General features: G+C 37.5%; 5 protein-coding genes across 6 annotated transcripts; 2 read left to right on the forward strand and 3 right to left on the reverse strand.

The window, feature by feature from the left end:
- Window positions 1–2,574: 2,574 nt before the first annotated feature.
- LOC137939490 (DNA polymerase II subunit B3-1-like) lies at window positions 2,575–6,720 on the forward strand. 2 transcript variants are annotated; one of them, XM_068784771.1, is made up of 4 exons: window positions 2,575–3,039; window positions 3,150–3,237; window positions 6,230–6,271; window positions 6,371–6,720. In XM_068784771.1, the coding sequence occupies exons 1-4, from the start codon at window positions 2,758–2,760 to the stop codon at window positions 6,442–6,444; spliced, it is 486 nt and encodes a 161-aa protein (XP_068640872.1). In that variant the 5' UTR covers window positions 2,575–2,757; the 3' UTR covers window positions 6,445–6,720. The 2 variants fall into 2 exon arrangements, with proteins under 2 accessions (XP_068640872.1, XP_068640873.1); XM_068784772.1 differs by having other exon boundaries at window positions 3,150–3,216.
- A 150-nt stretch (window positions 6,721–6,870) lies between these two features.
- On the reverse strand, window positions 6,871–13,006 carry LOC137938953 (nudix hydrolase 23, chloroplastic-like). The gene is made up of 7 exons (XM_068784080.1): window positions 12,688–13,006; window positions 11,366–11,497; window positions 9,610–9,686; window positions 9,345–9,480; window positions 8,334–8,474; window positions 8,058–8,116; window positions 6,871–7,198 (listed from the first exon to the last, which is right to left on the reverse strand). Exons 1-7 carry the CDS (start codon window positions 12,949–12,951, stop codon window positions 7,138–7,140), a joined length of 870 nt encoding a protein of 289 aa, XP_068640181.1. The 5' UTR covers window positions 12,952–13,006; the 3' UTR covers window positions 6,871–7,137.
- A 236-nt stretch (window positions 13,007–13,242) lies between these two features.
- LOC137938948 (probable plastid-lipid-associated protein 12, chloroplastic) lies at window positions 13,243–18,951 on the forward strand. The gene is made up of 11 exons (XM_068784074.1): window positions 13,243–13,513; window positions 13,678–13,731; window positions 13,968–14,042; window positions 15,907–16,026; window positions 16,132–16,323; window positions 16,471–16,554; window positions 16,742–16,831; window positions 17,074–17,127; window positions 17,235–17,314; window positions 17,981–18,091; window positions 18,588–18,951. The coding sequence occupies exons 1-11, from the start codon at window positions 13,259–13,261 to the stop codon at window positions 18,670–18,672; spliced, it is 1,200 nt and encodes a 399-aa protein (XP_068640175.1). The 5' UTR covers window positions 13,243–13,258; the 3' UTR covers window positions 18,673–18,951.
- Window positions 18,952–19,069: 118 nt separating this feature from the next.
- On the reverse strand, window positions 19,070–23,191 carry LOC137938950 (uncharacterized). Its single transcript, XM_068784075.1, has 6 exons — window positions 22,821–23,191; window positions 20,959–21,051; window positions 20,572–20,713; window positions 19,633–19,912; window positions 19,482–19,536; window positions 19,070–19,407 (listed from the first exon to the last, which is right to left on the reverse strand). Exons 1-6 carry the CDS (start codon window positions 22,938–22,940, stop codon window positions 19,333–19,335), a joined length of 765 nt encoding a protein of 254 aa, XP_068640176.1. The 5' UTR covers window positions 22,941–23,191; the 3' UTR covers window positions 19,070–19,332.
- Window positions 23,192–24,528: 1,337 nt separating this feature from the next.
- Window positions 24,529–27,253, reverse strand: LOC137939547 (uncharacterized). The gene is made up of 2 exons (XM_068784825.1): window positions 25,971–27,253; window positions 24,529–25,575 (listed from the first exon to the last, which is right to left on the reverse strand). The coding sequence occupies exon 1, from the start codon at window positions 26,948–26,950 to the stop codon at window positions 25,994–25,996; it is 957 nt and encodes a 318-aa protein (XP_068640926.1). The 5' UTR covers window positions 26,951–27,253; the 3' UTR covers window positions 24,529–25,575; window positions 25,971–25,993.
- Between the last annotated feature and the right edge of the window lie 489 nt (window positions 27,254–27,742).

Below are 27,742 nucleotides of genomic sequence, written 5' to 3' on the forward strand. Positions count from 1 at the left end.
GTTCAGGCATTGATTACATCAAACAATGGATTTCATGGGATGCACTTTTAATGTAATTTCGACTTCAATCTGACGAACAAATAAGAAGTTATTGAGTAATTCTTCAAGCAAAGGAATCTGATCATCCATTAACATACCCAAACTAACCACCCAACAGAGTCTAATGCACCCTTTCAATGCAGTTTTAGCCTTAAATAAAATAAACGTAAACACAAAGGAAAAAGATTATTATGGGAAATATTAAACAATATGAGTTAATTTTTACAAGATATGATCAATAACAAATAGACCCAAACAGCACACAAAGCATCACATAAATGTAAGTGCTGAAGGGTATAGGTTAACTACTTAGCTAATGTTAAGGGAGAGAGAGAGAGAGAGAGAGAGAGAGAGAGAGAGAGAGGCCCAATCCAATATGAAATACCATTTCGTGCAAAACATGTGAAACGGTTATCTCAACCGTCCAATCAACAGTTATATCATATCGGATTGCTGAGATAGCCGTTTCGCATGTTTCGCACTATGTATATATTACATGGATTAGCAATACTACAACTCAAGCAGCCTAATGAAATTAGCAATATGACATGGATTCTAAACCACAAAAACTATTCATGTGCTGTTAAAATAATTATCTTTGGCCATTACTCCAACTAGTGCCTTAAAAAAACCAGTTCTAATGTAGTCCATTCATCATATAGCAATACCACAAAAGTGGAAGACAAGTAGGATTCTGTCAATTAAGAACTTGAACCCTTTTTCTTTTATAGCCTTTTGGTGCAGTGTGAACAAGCGCTGCAGTTTTTTACCTTCTCCCCACCTGTCTGTGGCATGACTAACATAATGGGTTTTGGTCAAAATCCATTCAATTTGTCACTATATTTGAAGTGGTGCCCAGGGCATTAACTGCTCCAATTGAAATTCAAAAGAAACAGAAGTGAAGATGGTTCAGTAAGGGCATATTTTGGACCCCACAGAAAAGAAAAGAAAAGAGAGAGAAAATTATTTTTTAAGTGTATCCAAATAATACAAACTATATTTCTCTTCCATTTTCTTTCTTTTCTTCTCTTCCTTTTATTTTCTCTCCATTTTCGGTGTTCCAAACACAACCTAAAGACATAAATTGAGAGACAACCGTTTCATTAGCTTTGGTGAAGAAAGAAAATTTTCCCATCTAACTCATTATTTACTGAAGTTAATATGGGGTTAAAATGTTTACTTGACACAATTAGTGAGAACATGGCTTTATTGATTTAGTGATTAGTGCTTTTGTAGCTTTAGTGGTGGCTTTTCAATTGTTCTAAATATTTTGATCATAATGAAGAAAAGTTCCATTTGCAATGAGAGGGAGCTTAAAAGGGTATTAAACAACCTTAATTGTTTGGAATTTTTTGGGCATTAAGAATAAAAGTTCCATTTGCAATGGGAGGGAGGCTAAAAAGGGTATTAATTAGTATTAATTGATCTATTAATGTTATCATTGAGAATAAGAATTCAATTAGGAATGAGAGGGAGGTTAAAAGAGTATTAATTAGGGAGTTACAAAATTAATCCAACATAAAACACCTTAAAGACACCCTAATATGAAATTTACTAGATCAGGCCAACTATCAATAATCTCCATGGACCTTGTAAGTTCTAGGGTATGTAATTGTACAAGAATAATTATTAGACAATTAGCCTTCATTTAAAAATTGATTAAAACGAGTTAATCAATAAATTGTAAGGGATAATCAATAGAAAAGTTAAAGCTATGATAGAAACATTGAATGTGTCATATAATTACCATAAATCCCACCTAAAACCCTTTGCCATGAAAGCCTGTATCAAGTTTAGAAACCAACTCCTTTCCCACCTAGTGACAGTTTTAGTGATAATGGATACTTTTTGTTTTAATTTGGCTGGTAATGAATATAATATATAAAAATAAATATAAAACTAATAATAATTGATGGGAATAATCCATATATATCAATTAAATTAACATTTAACAATAAAACCAATAATTTTTTCCTTGTTAAACTTATATACGACTTTTAAAATACACTATGCAAGTAGGCTCAACAGTTCGGTTTTAGGGCACAGATGGAAATACCTATCTCTGCGTAATAATCCATATATATCAATTAAATTAACATTTAACAATAAAACCAATAATTTTTTCCTTGTTAAACTTATATACGACTTTTAAAATATACCATGCAAGTAGGCTCAACAGTTCGATTTTAGGGCGCAGATGGAAAAACCAATCTCTGCTCTATATTAGCATCAAGTTTTTTTTCTCTCTCTCTCCATTTCCGACATATGGGGTGAAGGAAAATTCTAGTCACACAAAAATTGATTCAAAGTTCCCCATTTAACCCAATTTGGGAACTCTTACTTATTCATAATTTTTTTTTTAAATGACATAAAGAAAGAGAGCATGACTCTATAAAATGATGATATAAACCATAACAGTGACAAATTTTATCATCAAAGAAATATTCCAACAATTCTTAACATAAGAAGAAGAACGAAACATTACTATAAGAAATCTCTCATATATTGCACCTATGCTTAAAAGTGACTAATGAAATGGGATTTGTGGAGACTGGTACGTCTAACTGACTAATCAGCCTGCACAAATGGAATCGAGTACCCAAATTACTTAATTGGGTGTGGACAAAATCGATTTCCACCATATTTTCTGACTCGGTTTCGAACTTCGGAGACAGAGGGAGGGCGAGACGAGACGAGCAGGCAGGCGAAGAGGGAAGAATGAAGAAAAGGAAAACGAAAGCGGAGGTTGTTGAGGTAAAATCTTCTTCAGAGCACGAAGAAGAAGAAGAGTACGACGAAAACATTACAGCTAAGGACCACAGCAACGGTAGCCTTTCCACCACTACAAACACCATCATCAACCACCGTTCTGCTTCCCAAGGGAAAACCTCTGAGGAGTGCCTTGAATGCTTCTCCATGCCTCGGGTCAGACGACTCATGAAGACTCAAGCCGACTTGCGTACGAACCGAGAGTCGCTGTTCCTCATCTCGGCAACAACTGTAGGCTTTCGATTATCAACATTTTTATACCCAATGTTGGATGTATTTTTTTGTATCTGTTCATACTGTTGGAAACTGAAATGGGTTTCGTTTATTTGGTTGTGTTGCAGGCTATGTTTCTTCAACAACTAGTCCAGGATGCCTATGAAGAGGAACCTCGGCCTCACAAAAAGTCTGGTATTTCTTACAAAAATTTGTGTGAGTAATACCTATTCTCTTTCATGTTCGGGCCCTTCCACTATTTCTTGTTGGGTTGAATGTTTCTCATGCAAAATGTTTCTGTTTATGAGTTTATTGGCTGCATTGAAGACTCACTCAGAAGTGGTGTTTTTTTCTTAATGTAGAGTACTAATTTTGTCTTTTTTATGAAGTATTATTTTCTTTTATTCCATCTTTTTGTCTAGTTGAAAGCTAACTGAAATTCGCTGGGGATGGCTTATAGCAAAACAATCAGTTTCATTTTTAAAAAAATTAATTTTGTTTTGGTAAGGTGTTTCCGAGCACCTGGAGATCATCTCGAGATCTCTGTAGAACAACTAGAGCTGATTTGCTTTCAACCTTTATATGTTTGTATAAAAAGAAATTGAGTTAGTTTACATCTCTTGCAAATTTGTAGAAGATAGCTGAATTTTTTTTCCTCATGATATATGTATAACAAAGTTTTATTTCCGTGAAGTTTGAAAGAGTAAATTTTGAATGTATAGTTCAGCTGATACTAGTGTCCATGCAATAAGTAGTGGCAAATTGTTTGCCAAGACTAGCTTCCAGATGTCTTTGTTCCACTAGAAAAAGTAGTAATGGTAGTTGGGAATTATTGCTCAGTGAATGAGGAAAATTGATGCTGCTTGGTCATTTTTGCTGTCGTGGTTGGTTTCAAAGGACAGGATTTTGATTATGATGAGTTCATCAGATCCTAAGCTAGGTTAAGAGCTTATTTTCTCATAAATAAATGTGGTAGGCCTTTTCAGAAAAAAAAGTGATAAAAAATTATGAGTAGATATTTTACCAAGATGTTCATCATATGAACCCTTCCTATTCTGTACATATTCTCTTTTTTTTTTTTTTGTCTTCCCTTCTCCTTATCTTCCTTATGATCAAAGATTAGCATGAATCTGACATTTTGTTACACCACGAACCGGTGTAATTTTAACATACTTGATCTATTCTGTTTGAGTTGATAAACCCATATTTTTTTCATCGTTGAGGTTGCGTGAAGTAGAGCTTCTGGTGAGGAAGCTGTTCTTATGAAGTTAATAAACGTGCACAACTCTGTAATTTCAGTGGTAAATTTTGTCCTAGCGATATCCTCCTTCCCAAACATTTTTTGTCAATCAGCTTGCGCTTTCTTGTAGTGACACTGATCCAAAGATTGGAAGACTTGGACTGTGCCAGTTTGGCCTTTACAACCTAAAAAATTGAACTCTTTCTATTAGGTGGCAAGTAAATCTCAGTTAATGTATGACTTGGGGTCTTTGGCTCAATGGTCAGATGGGGGTTTTCTAGTGTGAGACCTTGGGCACAAATGGAAAATATCAGTTGATGCATCAATTGGAAGAATTTAACATCATATCCTAAGGAATCTTTAGAAATGTTATATGATAAATAAGATTTCTGTTGAATGGCATGTCTTCTAATAGCAGCTTTTGTTATATGGATGCTTAGTTATGATGATGATTTATATCATTGGTTGAAGTAGCAATTAATTAGAAATTCAGATAATTACTCATTGAGAAGAAGAAGGTTTTTCCACCATTTTCAACTGCACATTTTATGAACGACCAAAGAAGGTAGAGCCATGCTATATGGTTCTGATTTGTAAATAAAGTAAATATAACAAGGCAAAGTATTAAGTAGAAACAGAGTATGTACTACAGAAGTCTATATAAGTTAGGTGCACAAAAAATTTAATTTAGTTATTAGATTTATCTATAATTTTGTTCATTCTTATTCTCTGTTTTTTTCCTTTCCAATGTGCCATGGTTGACGTTAATTTCAAGTTTTTCCTTTATTTTCTCACTTTCTAATGAGAAAACTGATAGTCAATTACTATACTGCAGATTAAGTGGCAATAGTGTCAATACTTTAGAAGAAAAGAGTCGTTGCTGTCAACTTGAGTCCAGTCTTCTCTAAAATTAAAGCAATCATCTATTCTAGATACCAACCTTATGAAATGGACTTGAAAATCAAATCTTATATTTACAATTACAAAGCCATTATAAAAGTAAAAAAAAAAAAATTGAAAAGCAGAAAGTGATGCTGCTGGTGTCAAATAAGTTTTTAGGGCCCATTCGAACAAAAACATGGTTTTCCCCTCTTTTTCTTTTGGGTCATGATGTCTCTCTCGTTTCAGCCAAAGTGTTGGCCAAGACCTCCTGTTCATGTCTAGGTGCTACCACCCTGTCGGCTACCATGACCATCATCATCTGAATGATTGCTATACCTTGTTGATGATTCCATAGAGCTACCTTTCAAAAAAAGAAAAGCTCTCTCTTTCTCTCTCTCTCTCTCTCTCTCTCTCTCTCTCTATATATATATATATATATATATATATATTTAATGTATGTATATATGTACATACATATAGGTATTCTCTTCTTGCTTGTTTCAGAAAAAAAATGCAAAACTGAAATTGGGGGGCTAGGAATTGTCAGAGTTTACTGGACATCTGCAGCCTGATTACAGCAGGACATGCTTATGGGGATTGTTTTAAGTTGGTTCTATTTACATCTATAAACTTTTTTTCTCAAAGGCACATCTATGTACTTCCTATACTGTTTCTTTCTTGTTTTCATTTCCTTATTTCCTCAAATATGAAAATATGAGAAAGGCCACTAAAATGTCATACACACAGGAGACTTCCAGCACCAGTGACACTTGAATTCATTGATTACACTCGTACTGGGTTTTTTACTTTTGATGTGAAAACATTAGATCATGTGAATGTATAACAATAGAAAAATAAGTTTATCAATATGAGTAAATGTGAATTGTGACTAGTAATAGTAAAAAAAAATAGTTATACAATTGTAAAGATGCTTCAGAACGTGACTTCTACAATTTTTCATTGTTATGTTGCCCTGGCTAGAAAATAATTCATCCTTCACATTCTTGTGTATCTGTAGTTGATAGAGTGAGAGTAGCTACTTGACAAGTCCCACTAAGTTTCTCTATTTCATTCTGATTGTTTTAGCATCAGTTGTTTCCAAGCAGAAGAGGTACGAGTTCCTTTCAGGTAGGTTTCCCCCCCATAAACTTTTTGCTTGGAGCTAAAAGATAACGTTTATGACAATTCAGATCCTAGTGTTCTTGCTTGTTCTGTTGGCTGTTGCAGATTTTGTGCCTGAAAGACTAAAAGCCAAGGTTGCCTTATCTGAAAGAGCAGCATTGGAGGAGGAAATGGGATGAATTATCTCTCAACCTTTAAGCTTCGGATTTGAAAGACATCTTGTTCTATCATTTTGATCACCAAATGCATGATTAGGATACTCTGGTTTGAGTTCATTCATGGAAAAGCTTCACAGTTGTGAAAGTTGTTCTATGGTGATCTATGACATGCTTTTTGGTGTTAGTGTCTGTAGATGAAAAGTATAATTGTATGAACTAGGATATGAGGATAAGATTATGTGATTTCATATCACTTTAATTTTCTTTAAAGAAACGTAGCCACTGGTATCAGTAGTACTTGGGTATTGAACATAAAATTGTCCTCCTATTAATTTTTTTCCAATATTTCAAGAGAATGTTGGGAGGAGCATGTGAGTTTCAGTTATCTGCACTACCAAAGAAAAAGAAAGGGAAGGCAAACAAAGAGAAGCAAAACAAAGACCCTTCAACATTCACTTCATGATCTCTACTTTTGTCCGAACAAGTAGAGACAATATTCTTTACAAGAACTCAAACTACATCATCCTGCACATATTAAATTGAGGAAACATGAAGAACCGGTTCTGTGAGATTGCCTCTGTTGCCAAATGCAATGAAAGCCTACCCAGCATTTGCAGCTGAGTGTAAAAAAGGAGTATCATTTTACACTGAGGCTCCCACTACAGTAATAGGTCAGTCTGTGCTATCAGACGACAAAAGAATGTCCACCATGGGTTAAGAATGCAAATGATAATCCAGAACAAATCCGCGGGGATCGGATGGACTCGAGCCCAGTCTGCAAAAACAAAAACAAGGCCATTGTATAAATCTCTCAGCATGAAATAGAGCTGTTATGTACTTTTAACTAGTTGACCACTTTTGCTGGAAAGATATTTTTTCTGTGATCTAATGTCACTGAAGTAATTGATCTAGTTTTGATAACCAAAAAGATAACAAGCTCCGGGAAAAAAAACTCAAAAGAAATTAAATATTCAGAAGATCTCAGAATCATAGCAGAATGACCATTACAGTGGTAAAGATAGTATTCTGTAGTAAATCACAGATTGATGACAAAAGCTCCAACTAGTCCCTACTCAGACAGCCATTAGACTTTAGTCTCAAGAGCTCTGTTTTCTGCATCATATAATTAAATTTGAGACTGTCAACAGCACCTAAAATTATGAAGGTTAAGTTCTCCAGACAACGTTATACTACTTCTGATGTAATGATCATAATTACCCTTTATTAATGATTTTGAGGTCCTTTAGGGAATTTACACCACCTACAAGGCCCTTCCGATATTTCAAGTAAAACTATTGTATCCTATGGCGATGTCCCCTTAAACTGGGCACATTACATAATCGAATGCCCATATGGAACTTAGATCTGTTCATTGAGACAATTTAATACTAGAATTGTGGGGATGGGCAGATAACAAAAGAAAAAGGTCACCAGCTGCAAGGTGCAAAATCCATCTTGTATTTGCCTGAAACCTATTGCATCACTTCTAAATGCTTAGGCTAGATGCATGGCATTTGGTGAGGGAACGCATTTCTCCAGCACATGCTCTAGAATGCACAGGCTCAGTTTCAAAAATAAAGATGGGTCATTTCTTTTACAGAAGAACTTTAGTCAGTGGCTACCCTGCATCTTACCTCTTATTTATGGTGCAGTAGTGAAACTTAAAAACTCCAGCCTTCACATCTTCAATGTACTGCAACAAAAGAAGAAAGGAAAAGTTTATGAGGAACATGGGGGACACTCTAGGAGACACAATATCCGTTTAGATAATCCAGTGAACTATTTAACCTGTGTTTACCACAGGATGAAAAATAAGACAGTTCAAAACAACAGCAACCTCTTAATAGAAACGGAACTGATAAGCTACCATGGTCAATTTACATGAAAGCCTTGTTTGGGCAACAACATACCATCTTTAATGTAACATATATTGAAGAAAACGCCAGAGAATCAAATGGTATTTCATCCAAAGAAAACAGTGCACACTCGAGGGACTCAGGCCCAGGTGAAAATTGGGGCTTCTTTAGTTTTGCTCGAAAGATTATGTAACTCTGTACTGCATATGACATCCAAAAGAAAATGAGGATCTGTGGTAAGTCCAAATTCAGAAAAAACTCCAAAAATTTTAAATAAATTTAGATGACTCCATGCATCATCAACATCATCAAAGCCTTGTCTCGGGCATGTTGAAGTCAGTTACATAATTCCTCCTCCATTCTGCTTTGTAATTTGCTAGTCCAATGCAAGGTTGGCCTTCCTCAAGTCCATTCCTCTGCTGCCATCCATGCCTCCTGTCTTCTTCAGTTTTACACTTCCAATACCCTATCAGACATACCCAAGCCATTTCAGAGAACTCGATTTGCTTGTCTATAGGTGCCACTCAGCCTGTTCCTTTATACATACATCTTCAACTCTTTCTAGCTTTGCTACACCTCCAATGCTACATTCTCATCTCCTTCACTCATTTTCTGTAGATGTTGCTCATTTGCATTCCAACACCATGTGCCATAAAGCATGACTATTCCAGCAGTTCTCTTGTGAGTTTACCTTCTCTCGATTCAAAAGACCTATTGCATAGTCCCAGGTGCTAATCTCCACGTCAGCCAACCAGCATTTTTTCATGTGTTATTCTTTGGTCTCCCTTCTTTTGAATGATGAAGCTTGGGTAACGAAGCTACTATTTCAACACTTGAGAAGATTCTTTACACAGCTCTCACCCGGATGCAAACATTGTTCTTTACCAAGCTAAGGATCACTAGTTAAGACCAACTAACAGAGTTAATTAAATTAAGGTGCAGAAAGGAATCAGTCACATGACTGATCTAAGCCTTCTTTTTATCATTAAATAAAATTTCATCATTTTCTCAACACAGATAGGCAGAAAGGGGAAAAATAGTTAAAGAGCACATTTTTTTCCTCACTTGACCAATACGTGGAATATCTAGCTGTGCAAATGGTGACACCACCTCCACTTCTGCACAGGCTTCTTCAAAGGTTTCCCTGGTTGCCCCTTCTGCAGCTGACTCCCCAATTTCCTGGTAGCCAGCAGGCAGGGTCCTATAAAAATTCATCCATTACTAAAAAATAATTCAGCAACCAATACAATCATCAATCTAACAGGAATGTTTAAATATGCCCCTTCCAACGAAATAACAAATTAACAGAGGGGACAATGACAAATCATACCACAACCCATAAGATGGTTGAATCCTGCGTTTGCAGAGGAGGACCTTATTGTTATGTTCAACAAGGCAACCAACAACCTGGAGAAAGAGTAAAAGTCAGCAAGTCCAAATGTCCCTTGAGAATAAAAGAGAAAAACATGTAGACCACACTTGAAAGAGCATCACCAGTCTGTAATGCAAAGTTCAATCTTTCTTAAACTACCATGCTTCTGTAATAGAAATTGTAATCAACAAAAGCAATGGTAAATTATAAAAAAATTATTTTGATACAAATAGCTCAAGGTAGATTCCAACCTCAATGTATTCAGTAAAACTCAACAATAGCTTCAACAATAACAATCCATCATAGATTATAAAATTCATCATCGTTAGCTCAAAGCTGTGTCCTAACTATGCCCGCGTCAACGATATGAATCTTTTTCCTCCATTTAGACCTAGCATTTGACAACTCCTTTTGCTGTGTCCACCTACTCCAATTCTCTTTTTCACAACTTCCACTGATGCATACACTTTCTCTATAATAAACAATGCCTTACTGGTGTCATATTAGGTCACATACATTCAAAACATCTCATGTCTCTCTCTCTTACTTTCTCCTCTGGTAGTGCTCTTCTTGAGTTCATTTTATAGTTCCCTTGTTTTGTCATATTGCCTCTTACATTGAAGATAAAGTTACATCCAGTAGCCTATCTCATGTGGTGCATATCCAGCATCCCTTGTAGTGTGTCATGACAGTAACCTGATTTTGTCACCTGAATTGTTTAAAGCTAGATTGCTTTAGGTGTCACAAATTAGGCAACGTTAATCTCACTGAAACAGTTTATGAATTCAACACATGTCATCAGGTTTCTCTAACAATACCTCACTGCAAGGCTGCGAGTCTTCCAGGAACTGACAAATTGTATATGTTAACAAGGCAAAAAAATAGACAAGGAGATACTACCTAAAGAATAAAACAGGTAATAAAGTAGGTGGATTAAGCCTTTACCTCAGTGGCCACATGGGTGTGTGTGGGGGGGGGGGGGGGGGATTTGTCATCAGGAACTAAGGGTGGCATCCTCCTTGTTTAATCTGCTCCTTTTAGCCAAGGTGACATGTGACAGTGGTGGAGGGGAGGGCTCTCCTTTAGGGGGCCTCAGGCTCTATGCAAGCCACTCCTCCCTGCCCATTGCTGAAGGGGATTGTTTGGTAGTCATCAGCTAGGCTAATAGAAGCAAGAGCCCGCCAGAAAGATTTTTAAAGTACATTACTGAGTTAGAGGATATTAGTCATCTCATATTTTAGCAAAAAATGTACATAAACAACATTTATGTCCTCCCACCCTGAAGTACATTAGTGAGTTAGAGGATATTTGATGTACCCTTAGGATTACTTGGCCTCATACACCTAGGTGAACCAATGTCACTGCTGATGGATTGGCTAGAGAGGAAATCACCTGGCAAAACTTCGATGTCAGGTTCTCCCTTCCCCATTGACTTTCTGTATTTTTTTGTTTTTCCTTTGGATTTTGTTTCCCCTTCTTGTCATTCTCCTCCAAGGATCTCCTTCTTAATGAATTCTCTTTTCTCTCACTTCAGAAAAATTAGTTTGAAGGATATTGGACCAAAAACCATGAGCAGCAGTGGTGAGATAGCTCAACAATAGAGCATGAAAAATGGGACCAACACCATGTAAGTAACCGATAACATCATAAAGAAATTCAGATGTTTTAAGAGAGCAGCAGAAAGATGAATTTCATATACTAATTAAACACCTACCATTTTTGGGTTTTCATAGTAAATTTTCCCGCAAAGACTGCAAACTGCTCTCATCTTCTCCTCTCCCTCTGGCATAACATGCTTAGTAGGTCCCCCACAAGATTGGCAGAAGTTGACTTTAGACTTATGTGCCTAAAACAAAGGAGAGCAACAGTTACAACTCAAAAAGATAAAAGATCCAGAAGAAAATAGCAAAATCCACTTTATTGCCCCTTCCTGTCAGAATTGGTTAGGCTTTGACAGTAGAAGTCTGCATTTTTATGGATCACAATGGAGCCCTTTTTCTCACGTAGTTCTGACATTCAGTTGAATTTTATACAAGAAAAAATTATCCACAAAAAATGGAAGCAACTAGATCACATAGCGAACTCCAAAGAAAGTTGTTTTTGCTATAGTATCGTAGTAAACTATAAAACCATAGAGAAAAACTAGGAGATTTAGGAAAGCATAGAATTAACTAGTTTGTGAAGCAATATATCAAATTGATCAACTATTAATACAATATTAGTAATACAAGCAAACAAATCTGTGAAAGAAAAACTACAAGCCCACCATGTACATAAAAATTAATGTCACAGCAATATAAGTGCGCACAAATAGTATATGAAAATCATATCCACTATCAACTACAGAATCGAGATAATAATTCTGATCCATACTTTTTATTTTAAGGACCATGACATTATAGCAACAAATAGAGCAGAAGATATATCAGAATCATACATAGGTATGACAGTGTCTGTGTTCGGGAGAGGTTATGCAAAACCTGATCCCATCCCATCCATGTTTCCTGACAGGACATTTTTCAAAATCTATAGAATACTCGAGTCATAATGATATATGGTTATAGGGGTTTCAAGGGGCGGGTAAGCAGGCAACCGCTCTGTCCTCCCTTGTTTATTGCCCCACAAATCCTTGTCTGTAGTGCTCCCGCTCTTGCAGAAGCATCAAATAATATATTTTGTATCCAATACCCTCACAATGAAAATCAGAGAAGACTATGGGAGCAAAATTATTCTGCACGAAGTGACTCAACTTCCATGACGAGCTATAATGGTGAAAACCAAAAAGGTAGCAGGGCTACTAACAGTGAAGTCGTTTAGAGAATATAGAGCTCCCACTGCCTCCTATTGATCTGCTAAAAAATCTTGTCTTTACAATACGAGGCCGTGGGCGCACCATGGAATTCGTTCTCATATTACAACAAACAAGCAGAATGGGAAAGAAAAAAACGTCTGGAAAATAACGATTTGAGCAAACAACCAGACAGCAAAAGACGGGCAAAAGTTAAAGCAACCAAATTCATTGCAGTAGAAATCTACCGTCGACGCCAGCACTGCTGATGAAGAATTATAAGAAGAAGAAGACGCTACATCTGCATCCGGGTTGGACTCAGACCGTCCCGCGGACATCTTTAACCCTCTAAAACAATTACTTGGTTGAAGAGAAACTGCTGGAGGGGAAAATTCAGCTGGATAATTTGCCGGATTCGAGATTGGTATCAATTGTGGAAAGAAATGCAGCGAGCGGGTCTTCCATTTGCATGGAAAGACCGCAAAGCCGAGTGATTGAAATACCCTTAGCATGGTCCGATAAGGTCTGAGAGTAGGGTTGCTGTGATTAATGGAAGGAGAAATCGTGTTTGATGTTCACACAGATCGCCATCGGAACGCGTGGCTCAAAATCTGTACCCTCAGCATGGTCCTATTCAATTAATTAACTCTGAATATTAACATATTTTTCTTGCCACCTGTAATTTTTTTATTGGGAGAAATTCTGTCATATCTGTGCGCCACGTGTCAGATATTGAGACATGGGCATTATCTTCGCGCTCTTGGGCGTCCAAACGGTTGGAGCTAACGAACGGAAGTTCTCCATCGCCTCCCAGCAGAAATGGCGATTGAAGCTGCCAAGCTAGGATTTCCGTGTGGATTCCTGAATCATACAATGTCACCTCGCTCGAGTGATCAACTTAGGCTGAAGGTAGTTTTCGAATCGAATTGCAGGAAGCTGGTGTGTTGCCGCATTTCGTCGTCATTGGTGGACGAGCAGCAGCAGCTTTCTGTCACGGAACCCGAAGCGGTCCTTATTGAAGGTCTTATCGGAATTCAAGGAAGGGGTCGTTCTGCTTCTCCGCAACAACTCAAGGTCTCTAAATTGTATAGGTTATTTACTTTCCGATGTTCTTTAGGAGCTTTCATGTCGAAGTTTGGTGAAATGGTTGAAGATACATTCAAGTCTCTTCGTCTTGTATCTTTCGTACTTTAATAAGGCTTTCTCTGTGGGAAAATTGATGATTGAGGTATGTGCAGGATGTGGAACGCGCTATACGGGTACTGGAAGATCTACAAGCAGTGCCGGATCCCGTGAGTTTTCGTCTTCTGGTTATCTGAAGAACTTTTAGCGTTCTAATCCTCCGGTTTATTCAAGCTGGTGGCTGTTGAGTATCAGAATTATTCTGTGCTTGCATTAATTGTTCATCCATTCAATTCGAAAAAATAGCTTGTGTTCCTTCTGTTTTGCTCTTAAGCTGAGTTACCATTATGGGTTTTATATGTGAGGAACCCAAACTGGAGATAAGAACTTTATTTGTCTACCGCAGACAAGTTCAAGCTTGGTAGAAGGTAGCTGGCAGCTTATGTTCACGACGAGGCCTGGAACAGCGTCACCCATTCAAGTGAGATTTTTCCTTTCCTTTTCTTTGTGTTTATTAATTTTCATACATGATGGCATTAATTGATAGAGATAAAAGACAAAGATAGTGATGATATAAAGATAATGATAGAGATACAAATAATTGGTGATTGAATTAGAGATAGACTCAAATTGTAGAGTTCTACTCACCTACAGTCTTTGTGTAATTCTATAAATAGTTTACACCTGATCAATGATAATCATGACAATATTATTCTTTATTCTTATATTTTAGATAGTATCAGAGCTTCCGATCGATTAATCAGAACTAGTCTGCTATTGCTGGAAATCCTTATCAAAATCAGTCTCCGTAGCTACAACCCACTGCCGCCGCCCATACCTATTACTTTTCTCTTCCCTTCTCCGTGTAATATTACCGGAGATATTTTTGAGAAAAAAAACCCTGCCGCGAACCACCCTAGCCGTCGCTGCTGCCCCTGTCGCCACTTCGCCCGACGTCCTCGTCATCGTCCATCTTCACCATCGCTGCCGTCCGCTCTGTCGACGACCACTCTCCTCTGTTTTCAAACTTCCCTGAGTCGTCACCGTCGCCATTGCCGCCGTCTGCTCCTCTGACAACCACCCTTGCCAGCGCAGCACAAAACCCCATGCACTTCCTTGCTCTACCTTCGCTCTTCTGTGGTTGTCGATTTCCCGCCGAAATTTGTCCACCCTGCCACTATCATCTGCTTTGCCAGCAACCACCATCGTCAATGCCACAACACAGAACCCCCCACCGTCCACCCTGTTCAACATTTCGCTGAACAAGATTGCTCGTTGCCAGATTTTCACCTCCATCGCCGATCAACCATAGCCATTGTCGTTGCTCTCTCGGCAGCACCGAGATGACCTAAGTTTTGGGGGAAAATTATCCCCCCCCCCTGGATGCATGGTCCTGCGCACTTACGTGCGTAGTGTGCAAACTCGCACGTGCGACAATATTTTTTATTAAAAAAAAATAAAAACCTCACTGAAGAACCTCTTCATCCTATCTGGAAGATGTGATTCCGTCCACCCCAGCCGCTACCTTTCCACTGGACAATGCGATTCCGTCTGCCCCAACAACTGCCTTTCCACCGGACAATGCAATTCTGCCCGCCCCAGCCACTGCCCTTCATTCGGACGATGCGATTCCGTCCGCCCCAGCCACCTCTAGTGCCACTGCTCTTCCACCAGGCAATGCAATTCCGTCCGCACCAACCACCTGCAGTATTGCTGCTCTTCCACCGGACGATGCGATTCCAACCGCTCCAGCCGCTGCTCTCCTCAGCCGTTACTAGTGCCGTTGCTCTCCTCAGCTACTACCAGTGCCACTGCTCTCTCCAAACTACTTCCGAGAACACGCTTTCTCTTTTTGAAAATCAAAATTACTCTCCTCTCGAAGCTCCATCTTGCGGGGGCATGATAGAGATAAAAGATAAAGATAGTGATAGATATAATGATAATGATAGAGATAAAGGTAATTGGTGATTGAATTAGAGACAAACTCAAATTGTAGAGTTCTAATCACCTACAGTCTCTGTGTAATTCTATATATAGTTTACACTTGATCAATGATAATCACGGCAATATTATTCTTCATTCCTATATTTTACATTAGTATGCTTGGATTATCTTGCAATGTTGTTTATTTCTAGACTTTTCTTATCTTAAAAATGAACTCTTTCTGATTTGCTCGACTCTGTTCTTCCCTCTGATTCTTGATCTCCAATTTTTTAGCAACATTTTTTTTATGGTTGACGACAATCGTGTTTTATTATATTCTTCTTGTCTGTGTTGATGTGCTTATTGTCTTTTTCTCTCGCTGAGCTTTTTGTACCAAATAAAATTGATATGGATGCTTCCAGAGAACATTTGTTGGAGTTGACAAGTTTAGTGTGTTTCAAGAAGTGTACCTGAAGACAGATGATCCAAGAGTGACTAATGTTGTCAAATTTTCAGATGCTGTAGGGGAGCTACGAGTAGAGGTAGTTGGTCATTTCTATTAAGTATTCCAAAGCCAAAATATATTAGTTTTTTCTTCTTAAGTTACTTATTTGTAGAGAAGGGCCTAAATGTTTATTTCTAATCAGGCAGCTGCAACTGTTAAAGATGGAAAACGCATCCTCTTCCAGTTTGACAGAGCAGCGTTCTCCTTTAATTTTTTGCCATTTAAGGTTCCATATCCAGTACCTTTCAGACTCCTAGGAGATGAAGCAAAGGGATGGTTGGATATAACATATTTGTCTACTTCTGGAAATATTCGTATTTCGAGAGGGAATAAGGTACTGCTGTACAAGAATCTGTTTACCTTTAACTAAAACATTGTTTTTTTTTTTTTTTTCCTGAATGAATGCTTCTGAACTTCTTGGATGTGTATCTATATGTTTTACACTTGACTAAGTATATCCAGAAACTTCTCTATAGTGCAGGGCACTACATTTGTCCTACAGAAGAGAACTGAACCAAGGCAGAGATTACTTTCAGCCATTTCCACTGGGACAGGAATAACTGAGGTTAGATTGTTCATACAGAAGCTTTAACTAATCTCTCCTTTCATGTGAGGTTAAACTTTATTTTCTTTTAGTTGGGTTATGTACAGTATGTTCTGGAAGATTGTATTTGTTGTTGATGATTTACTATATATCTATACATATCTTTTAATTTATCATTTTCGTGATCGGTTGTTACTGTTATTTGAAGGTCATAGATGAGCTCATCTCCCTCAATCAGACTGAAGTAAATGGGGAAGCAGAAATTTTAGGGGACTGGCAGCTATTATGGAGCTCACAGGTTTATTTACAGAGGATAAGCTTTAAAACGCCCTTCATCTAGAAGCTTTAAAAGAAACCTGAAACATTTAATTAGAACTTAAGAATCCACTGAGTGCATCCACCCAGGAAAATTATTTTCTTGTCTTCTTTTTTGGCTCCTTAGAAATGGCTGTTTCCCATTATTAAACAATAGAAGTAACAATTTTTAATTATAATATAACAGCTTTCTGTTTTAACTTTATCTGAATGAATGTCTTACAGACTGAGGCTGAAATTTGGTTTGATCTTGTCAGTTATGGTCTTGAAGGGTCTCAGGTAAGCTTCGATTCAAAGATCTGTAGTTCTTAATTTCAACAAACCAGAAGGTGTTTTCTGATTAAGGGTTTGGTTAGTTGCTAATGCATCAAATATTGTCCTTTCAGGTTCTCAACAAATATAAACAAGTGGAGAATATGGTCAACATTTTGCCTGGTATTAAGATTCGTGCAATTGGAAACTTCGAGTAAGTTTTTTTGACTTTCAGATCATCTTGACAAAGATTATTGCTTTTCTGATTGAAAGGTTGGTTCGTTGAATGATAACACTTCAACAATCTTTCAGGTTCTTTATCTGTTGAGGCCAGCATTTTGGTTTTTTTCTTTCTAACAAGATTTATCAAGGAAAAAAGAAATGAACTCCAAGTTGATATAAGTTTGGTGCAGTTAATTTTTCATTTCAGCATGATATTTGAAGTGAATAAGTTAAAACTTGGCTTATTCTTAGTCCTACATGTATTGTTATCCCATGTATTCACAATTGATGTTAATTTTCCTATTTTTATCAATTTTTAATAATAAAATGGAGTAATGCTATTATTTTAAATATGATGAAGTACACGACATTCTTGTAAATAACATAACCTTTAAAAAAAAAAAGTTGGGTGCAGCAATAGTTGGCTGTACTTGAGTCCAACCTCCTTTCGCTCTTTTATTAACACATTTTCTTAAGATGATTTTTAAATCACCCTTTATGTCAACTTCAATGAAGAAGTTCACTGTTGCCGCATCCATATGTTATGGCAAGCTATTCTCTAATGTCCTCCTCATTAGATGTTATCCTTTTGGCTTCCAAAAGCAAGCAGCATGAAACTACATGATGACCTCGAGTTTGCCCAATGGCACTTTTACAGGACATCTGGCTCTAATATGTATAGCGTGACCATGGATTTTGTATCCATCCTGTTTGGAATTTTCGAACTTCCAGTGGAAACAACAATAAGAAGGTCCAATCTTGAAGTTCTGTAAGTCTTTCTTTTCTGATTATACTGTGACCATCTCTAACAACAATAAATACTCTCTTGAATACTTTAGTGTTTTCCAAAAGCTTCTGATCATTTGCAAGTGATTTTTATTTATTTTTGTTTCTTATGCTGGATTTTTAATTTCTTACTGAGCAGCAGGGTGAGAAAAACATTTACATAACTCTGTGTTCTCTTATAATTGCCTTAGAACTTCACGATGAGAGTTAGGTGTTTAGAGTTTTTTATTTTTTATTTGTATGTTTGTTTTTTCTTTGGGAAGAAATTTTGGAGAGGACTAGAAAATCAATCATGAATTATATATGATTTGTTATGCATTTTGAACTTGTTTCCATCTGGGCATGTCGATATTAATGAGGTTCATGTAGTTTGCAGCAGGGAATGTTTAGTTTATATCGACATTATCTATTATCTAATTCCTGATTTCAACATTTGAAGTAATTCTCACTTGGATCTTGGCTTTTACCAACACCTACAGGTATCTGGATAGCAAGATCAGAATAACCAGAGGTTTCAGAAATCTTCTATTTGTCCACCTACGCATTGAAGGCTCAAAGAAATAGAAGATACCTCGAAAATGCCAATTAAGGACACAAAAGAAACTTTTATGTCATAGTGTGGAATTTGAATCATGAACCTGAGTACCAATACTCGATTTCTCTTGGTGTATGTAAGAGGAAAAATGTAAGGGATCTCTGATTATCAAAAACCAGGTGTAGATATGGTAAGCGAAGTGCATCTGGCAGTCATTTTGATAGTGAGATTCCTGTGGACCAAAAACAATAAGCAAGACACCAAAAACTAATTCCAAAGCGTTCTGTTTCATCAATTTCAATGGATAGTCTGGAAAACAAAATCTCTCTGGTAATGAGGTTCCAGTCGTTGATGTCTTGACCATTGTAAATGAATCAAATTTTGGTGTTTGTCATGTATAGAAAGATAAACCAGAAAGAATTTGATGAATTAACACGAGCACTATAAATATGAAGTATTATTACATTCTTAAACAAAAACTATAGTGATATGGTTAAAAAGAAAAGGAGAACTATGGAAATAACACTTGCTCCATGGCCAAAGCAAAATTAAATTGTAAAGACTACAGGCAAAGCTTGTAATTCGGGCTTACTTAACAAGGTGTTGCTCTCAGACATTCTCATATGGTGAATTCAAAGCTAAGCATGGAAACAGGCCTCTGAACAGCCAGCCACACCACCTCCTTTTGGTCAAGCCACAGCTAACTTGTCACATAGAGATTTATATGCTGCACTGCAGAGCTTGAATTTTTCTTCAGCCACAGCCTGGTAACACCAGCTGAAAACATAAGAAAATCGAGGGGCAAGAATCTGGCTCAAGAATGGAAGAAAAAAATTACCTTTGCGGAACCTTGGTGCCGATCTGGATGCCATTTTAAAGCACAAGCTCGATACCTGGAGAATGAATTAATATTCTTGATAAGAGTTCAGACTCCCCTGTTCTCAGTCTACAGACAGCACTAGGAGCAAAATATTTTTAAGAGGACTTACGCGCTCTTAACTTCTTCTAGTTGAAGTGGACCAGTTGCACTTAGTCCTAGAGCCAGGCGTTCCGAAGCTGAATCTGACAATGGAGCGTAATGGTAGCCCGAACTATGATCATATTCGTCCTCAAACCTCAACCTTGAATAATCAGTCCAGGAACTTTTCCAGTGAAAATTTCCTCCACTGGAATGGGACCAGTAGTAGATATTTTCCCCTCTAAATGCAGATCGCAATATATTTTCAACGTCTTCATCATCACTGTAGCAGAACTGGGTATATCCTCTGCCTGAATTATGGACAATGATAACTCATTATGTTTAAGAATCAATAATACAACTGACTTGCTAGAGACTATTTAAATTTTTTTTCCATCAAAGTTTAGAATGATATTTGGTTATTGGTGGAAGTGCTACATCAGCTGAAACTTGATGGTTAAAGGCAACTCTGCACTGGCCTTGCTGATAATCTCGCTAAGGAGGGAAGCACTGTCCTTGTTTGCTTTCTTTAATAAATTCAACCATTAATTTTTTTTTTTTTTTTGTGTTTTCTGTTATTCATGTCCAAGCACAAAAATTAACTTCATTGGCCCGTAAAAACCACTTGTCCCAATAAGACCCCATACTGAAGTTTCAACCAAGACAAAAGAAGGACCAGGTGGTGAGTTTTGTCTACCTAATCAACCATCTGCAAGGCCCACATAAACAGATATTTAAGCACACTCATGCTTCTTGAGTCTTTCGGAATTGCAGTTCCTTTTTGGTTATTCTACCAGCTACTCAGATTGTGGCAGGTACATAAAAGGTCAGTTTTAAGCCTTAAGAGAATGCAGGCATCTGATTTCAAGTGAACATTCACTGTAACTACGTTTTATACAATGGGAATCTTTATTGATTTCTTCTTTTGTAACTCTGATTTGCTGTGAGTGGAAAGACAAGGTATCATTACCTGTACTTCTGTAGCTGCCCCACTGAGATTCCTTAGGACCACTTGAGGTCCATTTGGTTTCTCTGGCTGAGTATCGTTTTGTGAACCATGAGGGACCTCTATCAGATGACCAGTCACGTTCATCATCCCCAGCTTTCCAGTTCTGACATCAGAAAGTAGAACCAGAAAGATAATTAGCAAACAGCACAGGAACAAGCAGTTCAAGTAACTAGGTATCACCGGATATTACGATTATGTTGAAGAATGCACTGTATTGCAATTACATGTGAGAAATGAAATTGATTGCATTTTGTTCATAAAGTCTTCAAGATAGACAAAAGAATAAGCACACAGAGATCAACATCATGAAATAGCTCATACATTGCATTTCATAGGATAGAGAGAAACCTGAAATAGGCGCTCTGCATAAGCAGAGACATTACGCAATAATGTGCGTTTTGCATCCATTCTTCTTGATGTCTTTGCATGTTTATTGAAACCCTGTAAACAACAACTCTTAGCTGTCAAGACATAAGTCCTTCTGCCTTTAATTATAAGGTATATATTGTCATGACCAAGCTAAACGTAAGAATCGCTAGAGAATTCCTCCAAGAAGGTCCAATATTCAGTTCAGAGATAAAGCAGAAAGAACGATTTAAATGAGAAAATTTCATCTAATATGAGAATAACGAGAGGATATATGTGCCCTAATTGAGAGACACAGAAAACTTGGTTTCTATCAAAGGCTAGCAAGTTCAGGGGTCCATTTACAAAAAATTTCTCCCTTGTGAAAAAACTGGCCAGCTTGGGTAGGAGGGGCTAAAATAAGGTTATTAGTAAACAGAGTGGAAATTCGATAGTCATTTTGTTTTTCAGGTAAGGGCTTGAACATCAATATATGCACCCACAGAGCTACAATAAAAGTTACAGAGTTCCATCTAAAACTATCAACACTTAGTTCTTCACCACTGTGTGATGTCCATCAATATCTGCAGATTACACGTGAAACAAGAAATGCTTTTGACTCAATTGCCACATCAAGTGCTTCTTAATATGCAGCCTTGGGCTCAAGTCTCTGAGGGTTGTTTAGGGTATTCCAGAAAAGAATTAGCTTCAAGTCAAAAAGTTGAGAGAGAATCTTGTCTCTTTATTTCCGCAAACTATGATGGTAATCATCAAGAGCAGTAGAACAGCCTCGTTGCAACCGTTCTAGGGTTGGCATTTTCCTCCATTCCAGCTCCTTTTTGGTCAGTTCCATTGCTAGGTTGGCCTTCTTCAAGTATTTTTCACCACCTCCAATTTCTTAATTATTTCTTAATTTATAATATACCAATCAAAAAGTCACAGAGGTATGTGAAAAAAGAAGACATCAGAAACATAAGACTTGAATAAAATCTCCAAACCTCTAAACACTGTCCCCATTTCTGAAAGGGTAGACTAGTCAAATGGAGCATAGGGAACATATTAGAACTGTAAAGAGAGATGCAGGAGGAGACATATAGTGATAAATGAAAAAAAAAAAACCATAATTAACCGACCAGGGAGGAAAGACAAATTTCATCATTTTTTTTTTGAAAAAAAATAAAAAATGAAAACCATAAAAACTATATAGCCAATGCCCAATCCATGACCTGATACTATCATTATACTGAAATAAAGCTTATTTATCCAAAAAAAAAAAAAGAGGGACTGAAGAAATCTAGAATTTGATTGTTGTGCGGGATGAGAAGTGCAACATAGCAGTAGCATCATTTAAGAAGGCTGGTCGCCTCAGTGCACCAGTTTTTGTGAAAACCAAGGAATCTGCTCTACCACCCAGTGCAGTAAGAAGACTCAGGCCACCTCTTCAATTGAAATCTAAAGGGTGGCATCTTTCTGGAATCCGGACTTCATAGGAGTCCAATTAGCCGGCGGTGTCCAATGGCTGTAAGTATCTAACTGAACTGCTAAGAACCAGGTTTTGGCCTGATAAATGCAAGAACTTGACAAATTTGTGCACTTGCAGAAGTCGTAACATTTAGTCATGGAGTATCCACGGCAAAGTCATAATGCCTAACACCCATTTGGCAGTCTCTCTTAGTTCACGTTATGTTAACTTTTCCTATCTAACATACTAAATTTCGCCATTTTTCAGCCTCGTACCAAGCCAATCAAACATAAAAAAACATCGAGCGGGAAGAAACCCAATTGGAAAAAAAAATCCGCTGAAAAGAAAACAGAAAAAAGATAATCAAGTGTGAATTTTGGATTGAGAGGGAAACTAAACTGACCGAATCCCAACTCGTTCTCCTCCTCCTCTCCGAAACTGGGGTCGAATGAAACGAAGCCACTCTCAGTGGGGCAGAGACGAACTGACAGTTCTTCAACGAGGTCTTCACCGTAGAAGTCATGTCGTTGCAGTAAAGAAAGACGAAAACTAAACAACTTTTTTCTCATACTACAGCCATCACCGGGCCTCTAAGAAAAACCGTTAGAAGGGATTCAGACTACGATCGGCACATTCAGCAGCAAGGAACAAGGGAAATCATCTCCAGGAAATCATGTCTTCTGTTTGGAATTCTCGACAGAGAGAACGTGGAACTGAATCAAGGGGGCATTCATGTTACCAATCAACTTCACACTAAATTCTCAGCTCGACCGGGGCTTGTTAGAGAAATGAACATAGACGAGACGGGGCTTTCTCCGTTTTTTGCATATAAAAAGTAATTTGTATTTAACCTTTTTATTAATTAGTTAAGATAGATTTTAACTTGTCTAGATTAATAAATAATTAAAAATTAATTAAATTTATTTTATTTTATTAAAAATATAAAAAATAAAATACTTAAACCCAATTTACTTTTATAATATCCAAATGTTTAATCAAAATTTTATTTTTTAATACTAAATTCTCACTCTTACAATATTAATTAAATATATTATTAAAAATCATAAATTTATGTATGTAAAAAAAGGATATTTTATTATATTAGATTAAATTTTATAAGATAGTTTTATTCGACTAAAATGAATATTTTAACTTTTTAAAATTAATAAATATATAAAATAAAATCGATTAAACTAATCCTTACTTTTATATTATCCAACTGTTAATTAAATTATTACTTTTACAATATCTAAATTCTCACTCTTAAAATAGTCATTAAATATAATATTAAAAATCATAAATTTATATAAATACTATGATAGATTAAATTTATATGAAATAATTTTATTTACATATTCTGTTAATAAACTAAGATAATTTTCAACTTGTTTAAATGAATAAATAATTAAAAATTAAATTAAGAATTTTTAATTTATAAATATATAAAATCAAATATTTATATAATATAAAATAAAAACTTAAACAAATATTAATTTTATAATATCCAAAGGCAAGAATGATAGGGGCAGTACAAAAGTGAGAGGAGAGTGAACACACAAGTGAAAGTGAATTCTCTAGCTTTAAAGAGTGATTTTACTTCCCCTTACTGGTATACACTAACAAGTTTGGATCATTTTCACTAATGTGATACTTTCACTCTCACTTTCAGAGTGCATTAACAAGGCCTAAGTTTCAGAGCCTTATCTGTGTAGCGAAAAATAAGGGAGGGTAAGATCTACCACACTCCTGCCCAATGGAGGAGGAGCGAAAAACTAAGGGAGGGTAAGATCTACCACACTCCTGCCCCATGGAGGAGGATCATGTTGAGTTCCTTACAACTATGTAGCAAAACCGAAAGACCCAAAAAAGCCTCGGCTAATTCCTCCTCCCTGTGTTGGCATAGAGAAAGAGAAAAAGCCTATTACCTTCTTCTCACATTGGGCCTCTTTCTCTACAGCCAAAAACGAGGAGGGATTCACATCTCAGAAACAAAAGAGGGGCAAAGAAGAGGAGAGCACAGCTTCCACCCGCATGGCAAAAAGGATCCATCACCAAACCAACAACTCATATCGGTATTAACTACTCCATTAAGACCCCTAAATTCCAACATCAAATCAATACATACTGATCGGATATATGCATAAAAACAAAATATATCACATCGCCCAACGCGTATCAATTAATATGCCGACACACTCAACAATTCGATTAAATTTCTTTCTCCTCTTCATCGTGTAGTGGGTAACTTTTGCATCATTTTCTATAACCCAGGAGGAGTTCCTCCAACCCCTACTTGCCTCATTCACTTCAACTCGACCCTGGTAAACAACTACAATCTAGCGTGCCCTTAATGGACCCTAAACCCAAGTCCCACACAGGCTTTTTTTCTCATTTGCTTCGTTTCAAATCCGTGGAATAAAAGTGGAGAGCGATCATGGCCATCCCTTTTATTTGCTTTTTAACCAATTTTCTGGTTTCCTCCACCCACTAAAAAAAGGTCGATTCCAATTTTTTCTTTTCCCACTTTTCATGTTTCGCCCAGTTTTCCCCGAAGATTCTACAGTGATGTTAGGCCCATTTTCCCCTTTCCTGTCATGTTTAATGGTAAGAAAATTGCAGAACCACAGGAAGGCCGAGACTGATAACGATCAACATCAAGCATTCTCCTTCATACGACAAGACCTGACACCATTAATCTCAGGCAGCCCGACTCGGTGAGGTTATTTGTTCTAGTGAGTCAGCTACTGCCGAGCCGACTGTAAGCACATTTCGGGCACTCTTCTAATTCCGATTCCTGAGCAGAAGTTCAACCAGGCAGCCCAACATTATCAGGCGGAGCCTCCATAACCTTGGCTCTATTTTAAGCTCCGGCAGTAACTGACAAGGAGAGAACGACGGATCGGACCCGACCTCCGCTTTTTTCAGTCCTTGGATTCAGACACACATTGAACTGCGTGTCCTAATGCCATTGCAGCTGCTGTCTCGGCAGCAATCAAAGGAGCTCACCCCTTTCACGGCTGCCAAGAGGCAGACCTCCCAGAACAAACATTTCAACCACAAGTTCCAATCAACGCAGGTCTGAGGAGGAGAAGCCAATAGCAGCCGAGTAAAAGAAGAAAAGAAGGGTCGAGCGCCCGCTGCAAGGAGACACTCCCAAACTGCAAAATGTTCAGAATATATAAAAGACAACAGAATAGCACTCAGCTGATTCAGTTAAACATTACTACTAAAACACACCAATTTCATCAAATCTAATCTATCATCCATTACAACTAAGATTGTGCCAACAATAACAGCACGCTGACTAAAAATAAATAAATAATAAAGAACCACAAAAATCTGTAACCAAGACAAGCAAATGGAGCAGGAAAAAGAACCCATATTAAATCCAAACAAGTTAAATATATATTCGAATAAGTTTCAAGTTTGGAAAGTACATACTAACATTCAGAAGAAAAGAAAAAAAGATGAAAAAAAGAATTGTCTAGTATGTTCATATTCAGGAACACAGACAAAAGAACATATATACAAGCAAGCGAGAAAGGTTAACCACCTTGCACAGCAAAGGACCATAAACTACTCCGCGTCTCCAACTACTTCTACCCCATCACCCACACTCTTCTCATTTTCTGATCCTTCCTCTTGATTTTTTTCCTTGGCATGGTTCTCAGTCTCCAAACTCTGGCACCTCCTCCGTAAATCCGCCAATTCATTCTCCATCAAAAAGAGTCTCTCTTTCAAAGTCAGGTTCTCTTCCTCAAGTTGAGCAATATGGGTATCTTGATCATCCACACGATTCTCCAAAATATTAGCATGTTCATCAGAAAAACAAGGGTACACCATTTCAAAACGGCTCAAATCATGGTCCAACCTCCTCTCCACTTCAGCGTGCTCCTCGACATCACTTTCACTGGACCCCTCGTCTTCTTCATCGTCTTCTTCACGGTCTTCACGAATTTCATGCTCATGCCCAGGAGATCTCAAACGAATCAAACCCTTCATCGTTCCATAACCGTCAAGGCCCCATTCCTCCTTTACCATATCGGCCAAAACTTCTCGAGAAGGTGCGAGGACTGGAGTGGGAAGAATAGCCGGAGTCACTGGACACGGGGACACAAGAGAAGCGATTCCCCCAGACTTTTTGGCACGAATTATGAATGAAGTGGTATTTCTTGGTGCATAGGGGGCGAACCGGTTGAACTTCTTCTTGGGATAAAATCTCCGGGCCTTCATGCGGTTCTGCGTTTGCAGCTCGTTAAGCGTAGGAGGCTTATACCCACTCCCACCACCGTTCCCACCGATGGGTACGACAGATCCCATATCTTTCCGACGCATGTCTTTTCTCTTGTCCATACCCTTTTTCCCCTTCCAGACGCCTCGACCAGGCTTCCCAGCGACGAATCCATGCTGCGAATTCGTATACCCCATATGATTCTCCTGCATCGGCTGCTGGTGCGGTGCCGGCTGTGGCCACAATCCAAAATTCCGATTCATCATTAGTGACTGATTCATCATCTTCAACTGCTCGTTCATCGTACCAGGAAGATCCAACAAACCCTAATTAACTCCCAAACTTGAAACCCTATAAAACCCTTTTCCTCCCTCCGCAATAAAAGCGAGGAAAACCAAAATCCCTGGAAACAACAAAAGATTAACCGCGCCCAAATATCAGATCTGCGAAAAAAAAAAACCCTAAACCCGTCTTTTAGATAAAAAACGGGAAGGAAATTAGGCTCTTGTACAGAAAAAATTCTATTCCAAGAGAGAAGAGTCGGGCAGTATTTCTCTCTGTACCCCGAGAAAATCCCTTCGAGCCAAAAATCCGAAAGAAAAAAAACCCAGTTTACGATGTTAAACAGCTTCTGCCCAACGACGCCTTTATAGAGACGGAAGAGGCGACTGTACGGTCCGATCTGCTTTTGTTTTTTGACGGTCGATATTGAAAGATGCTTGTGTTGGAGGCTTCGTGTGGGTGCTACGTGTTAGAAAGTCGGTTACGAAAGAAGATATGGAAGTAGGCTTATAATACAATTTATTTACGGAAAGACCATTACTTTACGTAGAGCGATTCTGTTCCCCTTTCTAGGTCTTTTTATTTGGAATATAGGAAAGACTTTTTCATTTTTAATAAAAATTAAATAAGTATAATAAATAAATAAAAATAAAAAAATTAGCATATTTGACAGGATTTATTGTTAAATAATAAAAATTAGGTTTTTTGATAATTTTTCTTTACATTTCCTCTCAAGTTTCCCCTTTTATATTAATGATTCCGTTGATATAACCAGTGTAGAAGACTAATACCCATTTCGAAGATGAAGTTCA

This window comes from Aristolochia californica, unplaced genomic scaffold, assembly GCF_029961685.1.
Source record: "Aristolochia californica isolate CCGP_79_NKW_82.1479 unplaced genomic scaffold, dmAriCali1.0.hap1 SCAF_8, whole genome shotgun sequence".
NCBI classification, from domain to species: Eukaryota; Viridiplantae; Streptophyta; class Magnoliopsida; order Piperales; family Aristolochiaceae; genus Aristolochia; species Aristolochia californica.

What these genes read in the sequence shown, in the direction of transcription:
- LOC137939490 (XM_068784771.1), top strand. Translation starts at nt 2,758, where the DNA reads ATGAAGAAAAGGAAAACGAAAGCGGAGGTTGTTGAGGTAAAATCTTCT. An exon ending in TATTTCTTACAAAAATTTGT is followed by an intron (nt 3,238 to 6,229) that starts GTGAGTAATACC and finishes TGATTGTTTTAG; the next exon opens with CATCAGTTGTTTCCAAGCAG. An exon ending in GAGGTACGAGTTCCTTTCAG is followed by an intron (nt 6,272 to 6,370) that starts GTAGGTTTCCCC and finishes TGGCTGTTGCAG; the next exon opens with ATTTTGTGCCTGAAAGACTA.
- LOC137938953 (XM_068784080.1), bottom strand. Translation starts at nt 12,951, where the DNA reads ATGCTAAGGGTATTTCAATCACTCGGCTTTGCGGTCTTTCCATGCAAA. An exon ending in CAGCAGTGCTGGCGTCGACG is followed by an intron (nt 11,498 to 12,687) that starts GTAGATTTCTAC and finishes CCTTTGTTTTAG; the next exon opens with GCACATAAGTCTAAAGTCAA. An exon ending in ACTATGAAAACCCAAAAATG is followed by an intron (nt 9,687 to 11,365) that starts GTAGGTGTTTAA and finishes CTCTTTCTCCAG; the next exon opens with GTTGTTGGTTGCCTTGTTGA.
- LOC137938948 (XM_068784074.1), top strand. Translation starts at nt 13,259, where the DNA reads ATGGCGATTGAAGCTGCCAAGCTAGGATTTCCGTGTGGATTCCTGAAT. An exon ending in GAACAGCGTCACCCATTCAA is followed by an intron (nt 14,043 to 15,906) that starts GTGAGATTTTTC and finishes GGATGCTTCCAG; the next exon opens with AGAACATTTGTTGGAGTTGA. An exon ending in AGGTCCAATCTTGAAGTTCT is followed by an intron (nt 18,092 to 18,587) that starts GTAAGTCTTTCT and finishes CAACACCTACAG; the next exon opens with GTATCTGGATAGCAAGATCA.
- LOC137938950 (XM_068784075.1), bottom strand. Translation starts at nt 22,940, where the DNA reads ATGACTTCTACGGTGAAGACCTCGTTGAAGAACTGTCAGTTCGTCTCT. An exon ending in ATGCAGAGCGCCTATTTCAG is followed by an intron (nt 20,714 to 20,958) that starts GTTTCTCTCTAT and finishes TTCTGATGTCAG; the next exon opens with AACTGGAAAGCTGGGGATGA. An exon ending in CTAGAAGAAGTTAAGAGCGC is followed by an intron (nt 19,537 to 19,632) that starts GTAAGTCCTCTT and finishes TTCATTCTCCAG; the next exon opens with GTATCGAGCTTGTGCTTTAA.
- LOC137939547 (XM_068784825.1), bottom strand. Translation starts at nt 26,950, where the DNA reads ATGAACGAGCAGTTGAAGATGATGAATCAGTCACTAATGATGAATCGG.